At 42.4% G+C, this 8,660-nt stretch overlaps 1 protein-coding gene across 1 annotated transcript; it reads left to right on the top strand.

The window, feature by feature from the left end:
• The first annotated feature begins 1,438 nt into the window (after nucleotides 1–1,438).
• NENF (neudesin neurotrophic factor) lies at nucleotides 1,439–5,815 on the top strand. Its single transcript, XM_054279644.1, has 4 exons — nucleotides 1,439–1,624; nucleotides 2,750–2,810; nucleotides 3,750–3,853; nucleotides 4,419–5,815. Exons 1-4 carry the CDS (start codon nucleotides 1,439–1,441, stop codon nucleotides 4,593–4,595), a joined length of 528 nt encoding a protein of 175 aa, XP_054135619.1. The 3' UTR covers nucleotides 4,596–5,815.
• The last annotated feature ends 2,845 nt before the right edge of the window (nucleotides 5,816–8,660 follow it).

Here is an 8,660-nt window from a genome sequence, read left to right as displayed (position 1 = left end):
GATGAGAGTTTTCTGCTTCACAACGCAAACTCTGCTAACGCAAGCATGAGCCAGACTTGGAAAGCCGGCTCCCCCGAAGCTGCACAAGATACTACCTTTTAAATTTTTCTTTTTAATTTTAATTTTTATTTTCTTTTGCTCAAGGCTGTTATCAGAACACCAGGCGTGCTTGACCCGCAGACAGAACTCCTGCAGGACTCCGGGGGTGACCCACTCACACTGTGCCCGCAGCAATGGGGCACTGCAGGAAAATAAAAGCCAAAACCACGTAAGGGCTGATTCACGGGCCACGTGGCCACAAATACCTACACAGCTATTTATTTTTTTCCTTCCCCAGCGTGGAAGTAATTGTTAATGTTGCATCATCAAGAAAAAGCATGTGCAACTTTTTTTGCATTGAGATGCAACACTGTAAGGGAGTCCCTGCTGAGTAGATCATTGCCCTCTGCCTATGGCCCACGCCTAGTAAGTTAATAACCAAGATTTGAAGTCCTTTGACAATAACAATCATATTATACATTTGAATTACAGCACTGTAGTCAGAAAGAGTGGATACAGGAGGATCAAACATGCAGGCTTTAAATCCTTCTGATCTTGACCTGTCAGCGCTGCAGCTGGGCATGTGATATATGCATCTGAACTGTAAAAAGGTTCCAATTTTCTTAATTCTGTATAGAATAATAAACACCCAGCTTATTCTTCTGCCAGTCCTGAATGTTCCCCGGTGCCATATTTATAGCATAGGGAAAACTGTAATCTGAAAATTTCCTGTTTATTCAGTCCATTCCTAGGCTAAAAATGTCTGGGTTTTTTAAGTCACAAAGATGAAGCCTGCACTATGTGCGCTGATTATGTGAATAACCATTGAAAACAGCTAGCAGAGAAACTTCAAGAGGGGAAGAAGGAGGAAAATTGAGAAATCTTTTTATTATTAGGTGTCTGTTATGGTGTCACCAAGTCCATATCTAAACCATGTCCTCAGGTGCCACATCCATGTTAAAAGAAACATGACCATGTTAAAAGAAAACAAACCTCCAGCGATGGTGACTCCACCACTGCCCAGGGCAGCCTGTTTCAGTGCCTGACAACCCCTTCTGTGGAGAAGCCTTCCCTAACATCCAATCTAAACCTCCCTGGCACAACCTGAGGCTATTTCCCTTTGTCCCATCGATGGTTACCCGTGAGAAGCGGCAGACCCGCACCTGGCTGCAGCCTCCCTTCAGGCCGTCCTGGAGCGCCATAAGCTCCCTCCGAGCCCCCTTTTCCCCAGCCTAAGCCCTGCCATGCCCCTCAGCGCTGTGCGAGGGGGCTGTTCTTTTTCAAGAACTGTTGTAAACCCCGGGCTGTTCCTGGGGCCTCTCCACGGCGTTCCCTTAACTGCGGTCCCACCCCGCTCCCCTCCCGGCCCGCAGGCCGGGGGCGGTGCGCGCTCCGCGCCATGGCGGGCGCTGCGGCCCGGGGCCCGCTGCCCTGCCTGATGCCGCTGCCCTGCCTGCTGCTGCTGCTGCTGCTGTTGCTGCTGCCGGTCGCCAGCGCCGAGCCCGAGCTGCGCTTCAGGCCGCCGGCCGAGGCCCCCGTGCGGCTCTTCACCGAGCCCGAACTGGCCAGATACGACGGGCACCAGGTAGGGCCGGGCCGCCGCCGTGCGCCGACGCCGGGCCGGGCCCGCACAGCCCCGGCGCTGCCGCCTGCCTCGGGGCTCCGAGCGCTGCAGCCGCCGCCGAGCTCGGGTTTCTCGTGCTCTGCTGCCGTGCCGCCCCGCCATCCTCCCCGCCCTGTCGTTCTGGGCAGCTCTTGCTGCTCGGGCAGTGGTTTTATGAGAGGTTTGCGGTATCGGTGCGCTCCAGCCCCTGCCCCGGTGCGGCTGGCAGCTGCCGCGGCTGATGCTGCACACACCGTTAGATAATTGGGTGCCATGTGCCCATATTCGCTCCCTGCTTGGCAAGCTGCTCCTGCCAGAGAATTTCAGATTACCATGAGTTGGAGCCAAAGTTCATTTTCTCTCAGTAATTTATTAACCATGTACTTAGACTTAAAAAAAAAAAAAATCCAAAAACAACAGCAACAACAAAACCCCACCAAGATTATCAAAACAACAAGACAGTTTTAACTTAGGAGTGTTTAGCTTCCTGTGGTTCAGAAGGCTCTGCAGAACTCCAGACTAAAAATGATAAAGTCCTGTATGGATACACATCTTCTTCTCTTTTGAAACCCTGCCTGACCTTCTCAGGGTCTTCTCTACTTTGAAGAGCAATGTCTGACTAAAATTACATCTTATGTATAAAACACAAAGCAGAAGCACTGGCTTATTAAGTAAAACAGATGTCAGCAGATCAGATTTACGTGTGTTTATGTATTTATCTTTGTTTCTTAATCAAATAACGCTGTTGGCCACACACCCTTTTATTTTGGGCAACATCCATCTGCATTATGAATAGAAAGATGCAGTTCACAATCTTCAAGCAGACTAGTGTGCAGACAAGAGGTGACTTGCAAAAGGGACTTGTCTTTTATGATTGTTTAGATTAAAAAGATTCTCATTCTTATGGTTGAACCCTCAAAGAATATTAGGGGCAGTTTAAAGCACAAGCATGTGATGTCAAGAGAGGGAACGTGTATGGTGGTATAACAAGAGTAAACATACAACAAAGAATTTATGTCCTAAGAGCTTGTGGATTTCACAGCTGGAATTTAACTGCTTTTTGCCTGTGCTTAAGTGCTGAGGATGTATTGATGGCTTTCCCTCCAGGAAGGACAGCCCATCTACCTGGCAGTGAAGGGAGTAGTGTTTGATGTCACCTCTGGAAAAGGTTGGTGTGCTTCTCCTCTGCTACTTTGCTTTCATGTTATTATTGAGACATTTGGTTTTAAACATTCCCAGTGCATTGGAAGCCTGCAGTTCAATTGCAACAAAAAGAGACACTTTTTCCTCTTCTAAAAAACTTGATTTTCCTTCTCTGACAGCTCCCCTACTAAGGTTTTGTCTAGAACTTGCACTGGCTTGAGATCACAACATGCAGACAGACAAGCCAGCACTGTCTAGGTAGCTTGGGCACTGCTAATGAAAACCGGCAGAACTTCCCAGCTCCCTGAGTCCTTGCCAGATGTGGGGTCAGGGCCCATGGCAGCTACAGCATTTCACTGCCCTGGGTACAGGAGCTGAGCAGATCAAACCTGGTGTGGATGTACCCACTGCACAATATCCACACTGCTGCAGCTGCATCTTTTCCTTCTGTGCTGGTGCTCACACCTATTGCTGTTTGTGCCTTCCCTGAGAACTGCAAATGTTTTCATTTGAGCTCCTGCTACTTAATCCAGATTTGCTATAAAAAGTTTGAAGGGACCATGAGGGTCTTAAACACTTGTCTGGGTGTCATCATAAGTAAACCAATGGCTTGTTACTGTGTTTGTACTAACCTTGCCTGGGCATACACGTTGGGTTGGCTGATCTCAAATCCTAAATTACATAGAGCTTGGAAATTCTGGGGTCCACAAACATCTCATCAGAATGTAAAGCACAATTCCCTAAATAATAGGTAAATTTTAAGAATGCAGTATAGGAAGTTCAACAGCTGTATAAGCCCAAAAAGTAGGAAATCCAAAGTCAGCTCTGGAAAGAAAAGTCTTGGGCTTGAGTTGTTGCTTTCAATTCACTGACATTCAGTTCACAGTCTGGTGAAGGGGAGAGGCTGATCATACCCTGAACATTGTCAGATCATCACTGGATTTTTTTTTTCTTAATCTGACAGAATTTTATGGAAAAGGAGCCCCATACAATGCTTTGGCTGGAAAAGACTCAACAAGAGGAGTTGCAAAGATGTCTCTGGATCCAGCAGATCTTACACATGACACAGTAAGAAAATGGGCCAGCAGTTTCATTCCACTTTGCAAATTTTTATTATTATGCAAAATGATGAATGATGGTTTTAAATTGTTTGTATTTATATAACTTGACTCACATATTTAAAATCAAAATACATTAGTTCTCTTTAGGTACATAAAACATATTTAGTGGTCATGAAAGGTGCTAACAGCCTTCAAGAGGAAAGTTTTTCATTTCTGGAATCAATACAACTTCTGTAAGCATATAAAATGGAAATTGCCTACTGTTTAAAAAGATGCTCACAAAGACAGTAAATCCCTTTCTTTTGGTTTGATGTATCCTGACGTGGCAGTGAATGCTAGCTCTGGTGATGGGTTGTTACTTGTCTGACCTGAGTACCTTAAAGTTTTGTCAAGGCTGAATTTGAATGGAAAGAACACAATTACAGGCTGTGCTATCAATTTTGTTCATCATGCTCTGATGTAAACCCAAAAGCTGACCCTAAAGTTTACAGTAATCATTAAAAAACCCCCCATGTAAATATCTCTATTTTTATTTCTTTGAGGCAGGACTTTGATTTCCCTGTTTCCTTTAGACAGGGCTCACAGAGGAGGAGCTGAAGTCCCTGGATGACATCTTCAATAATGTTTATAAAGCCAAATATCCAATTGTTGGCTATACTTCTCGGCGAATTCTGAATGAGGATGGCAGCCCCAACCTGGACTTTAAACCTGAAGATCAGCCACATTTCAGCATTAAAGATGAGTTTTGAGGAACATTTTGGTACCTAGAGAGTGCCTGGGCAAAGGCACAGCAGAATATTAAATTAATTCCCTGTGCTGTGGAGTTCATTACTACAGTTAGCTACCATGAGTCAGTTGTCTGCTCAGAAAATAAGTGTGTGTGTACACACAGCATAGAGGAAACAAACAGATCTGTGTCATACACCTGGGCTGTTTGCTGGGAATTACAGGAATTATTTAGCCTGCAAGTTCTTTCTGCCAGGATTTCTCTGTTAAGAAGTGTATAATGTAAAATTACATTCCTTAGAAGAAGAAAGCTTTTAATAATTGAAATATGACTGGTCTTTTTGTAAATCCCAAGTTGTTTCCCACTCCTTGGAAAAGTGTAAATGAATTATTTGGACAAGCTAACATCAATTCTCTGTGCTTCATGTGAGTGTAGGTATCACAAGTGCAGACAGCTGCAATACATTATATACAGGCTTACATTTTCAAAAGCATTATGGAGTTTAATATTTGATGGGTTTGGGAATACTGGATATAAAGTCAATCAGTCTCCTCAAATGCAGTTACTGTGGAGTATTTCTGCAAATCCTACAGCTGTAAACTGAGAAAAATAAATCTTTTTTCCCCCATGAGGACTACTGTGACATTTTAAGTAAGACTATTATGTTTGGTTTGGATAAATGACACTTTACTTTTAAAAAATAATTATCAAAGATTATTATGATTATTAGATTATGATGATTTCCTTCTATCTTGCTCTGACAAAAAGAGGAAATCATAGCCCACTGTTTGCCACATACTCTTACAGCACAGGTTTATTATAGCAGCTCAGTGTCCTGTGAACATTGTTAGCATTTTTATATTAACAATTTCATCTCTCATTTTTTATCTCTTAGTTTTTCTTTGTTCTTACCCTGGCATCACCACCACTGCTGTTTTAATGAAGAGTGCAGTGCCATGTTCCTCTTCCTCTTAACCTGATACAAAACTGCAGATCCTGCAGTGTGAGAGCAAACCCCCCTGATGGCATTTCCCTGGCAGCCTTCCAGCACAAGAGGACTGTAAAAGCCTGAGCTGTACAAAGTGCTGCCTACCCCTGACTTTCACTAACTTAAGTAGAATGTGAATTGTCCCATGTGTGGATTTCTCTGTCACTGTCACTGTTTTGATTGATATGGGAAGAGCTGAGCAGCTGCTCCTGACTCTGTATTAATAATACAGATATAATAAAAATATGATTCTGTATTGTTCTACTTCTTAAGCATTTGGGTAACTTTCTATGAAGGGAAGACTTTATTAGATGATTCTCTACCTTCTAGCTTGCAGGGGACAGCTGCCTGTCAGTTGAATAACTAGAAAAGCTGTTTCTATGTATTTGCCCATTCCTTCACAATCTTACACATTTTATTCTAGATTTGTTGTGTTTCTCACTATTAGACCACTTCATTTGCTGGAGGGACTCCATGGGCCCTCCCACTGTTGGATGGTGCTCTGAGCAGAAAAAATAAATCAGCATCTAAGAAATTACTATTGCTTCTGCTAATTATTATTTTGTGTTATTATTTATTATTAGTATTACTGCTGCTCTTTTGATTAGAGACCAAGAGCAGCTGGGAGTTTGCTCCTTGATCATACCTGTTGTCTTTGTGGGAGTGCATGTGGGTTTGGTGGTTATGGTTGTAGGCTGTTTGCCAACATTTCACAAATAATTTTTCAGTACCTATTAGGTTTTTTTGCCCTTCTTCTCCTTTCCCTGCATGCATCCTGATGGGGCAGCTTCAGTAGTTGTGCTGCAGTGATTACTGTAGAAGTCCTTGCTTCATCTGGCATCACAATATCCCATTGGATTTCAAAAAAAAACCCTTTGTAGCTCAACTGCAGCTCATCACCGAGTGGCTCAGTGTTCCTGTTCTCTCCCTGCTTTCCCTGTTCTCTCTATGAAATCACCTTTGCTGATGTCAAAGCAGGTAACTCAGCTTCTGCTTGTACTGAATTTCAGGTTCTCTTCAACCAGGAAGTGCTCCTGTTGCAACGGGAAATGATGATATAAAAACCCCTCTTGTATTGCAAGATTCTCACAAATTCAGCCTGCTCTCACTCTCGTCTGTGAGGGAGATGCTTTAGTCCTTCCTTTCTGTTATGAAAGACAAGGTTATCACAACTGAATGCACTTTAGAAAGCAAAACATTTCCTTTTTGGTTTTATTTCCATCTGGAAACTGAAGGTGTCACATTTAGTCACTTCCTAGGCTATTTCCCTTGGGGTTTCCACTCAACAGAAGTGTTACAACAACAAGGCTTTAAGTGGACACATCCTTGACACGTTTGCACCGATTGCTTTTTCAAAATGCATTCAGAGTAGCACAGTATTTCTTTTAGTGTTAATTCAACAACACTACTTCATGTCTAAGGTTGTTTTACTTGCCAATGGCCTGAAAAGGATTTTGTTTAAAAGCCAACTGTCAGCTATGGCTGCTTGGTTCAGGCAGCTGCATTTCCCTGACCTCTGTATTATTCCAGTAAAACAGGTGCCCTCATGATCTATGAATTGCACTCAAAACAAGCAAGCTGTGCAAAGCCCTGTTGTAGTCCTCCTACTCCACACCTCCTTTGGAGAGTCTAGAATTTCTTTTCAATTTGCTTGCTGCTTCCAGATAGCATTGCAAATGTCATTATTTTTACTGTGTGCTTCCCACATCCATCTTGCTAACTTAAGTCTAAGGTTTTATGAATTGCTGCACCAAGAATTGCCTTCCTTTAGTATTTAATAAGAGTTTATTCTTCAGAATGTTAAGAATTATCAGATGGGTTCACTTATCTAGATGATGCATAATCTGAGTTGGTGTTTCCCAGCTGGCACTCTTTTCAATAGTCCCTTACTTTGACCCCAACACATTTGTGACAGGATAAATTCTATCATCCCTATTTAAGGACTTCTCTTATTAACAACTGAAGCATTAGGACTGCAAGAACAAGCAACAAAAACTCAGTAAAGGGTTTATGAAATGCAAATCAAAGTATTCTCTTTACTTTTTTGCAGTTGTAGAAAGTGCAGTGAAGAGAAATCCTCCTAAGAACGTGTTATTAGTTACTGCATCCTAATCTTACCAAGACCACCTGCTGGAATGCAGGGGCTCTGAATCCTGCAGATTGAGCTGAGGTTTTTCCAAGAATTTAGGATAAGACAAAGTTATTTATTTTATATCCATAATATGTATATGGACACCACTTGTTTTGTAGTCCTTTGCCAAAATATGAGTCTTTCATTGGCTTAAATCAGGTTTTGTATTAGTTCTCTTCTGCAGAAAAGGCCTTGTGATCCTTTGAAAACTGCAGCATAGGCTGCTAACTTTGTGGTCTGCTGGTACCATTGACTGTGAATTCATCACAGTATCAGTGTAGGACTCAATGTAGGATCACCGTTCAGACTGCACAGACTGCACCGTTCAGACCTGCCAGACTTCCATTTTCAGTAAGAAATAAAAGAGGATGCATATCTGTTTAAGGATGGTACTTTGGAATGGAAGAAGCCTCAAAAGAGTTTGTAAATCACCTCCTTTTACTGTTGCTCTTAGACCACTATCAGGCAATACATTCAACTAATGATAGTTTGGAAAGGTATTAAATTGTTGTAGTTTTCCCTTGTGAGACTCCCAAGAACCTGTAGAACACGACAAAATGGTTTACATGACTTTCATATGTGTATTCTGTCTCTTATAGATGAATATATTTATCTGAAATGGGCTCAATGTAATTTGCATTTGCTCAAGAGAAAATGGATGAGATGTGGAGAGATCCACTTAGGAAGCCCAATGCTAATTTTTCAGCTAATCTGGTTGAACTGAAAGGAAAAAAGTGAAAAAAACCATCTGCCTATTACAGTGAGTGAAAAAGCTGCCATTCAGAAGGATTCAGCTGCACATCAGGAAGAAGTGCAGAGCAGCTCTGATTAGTGTTTGCATATTTTCAGATGAACACTGGATATCTTGAAATCCCAGAACTGATGTAAGTGATGACAATCACACACTGTTACCTATCATCCATTTATTCCTTTGCCCAATGTTTTCCTCTCCAAACAGGAAAAAAATT

The sequence above is a fragment of the Melozone crissalis genome, unplaced genomic scaffold, assembly GCF_028551555.1.
Source record: "Melozone crissalis strain CALT ecotype California unplaced genomic scaffold, PUWL_Pcris_2 ptg000027l_1, whole genome shotgun sequence".
Classification (NCBI taxonomy): domain Eukaryota; kingdom Metazoa; phylum Chordata; class Aves; order Passeriformes; family Passerellidae; genus Melozone; species Melozone crissalis.
This window is presented reverse-complemented; position numbering and strand designations above follow the sequence as displayed.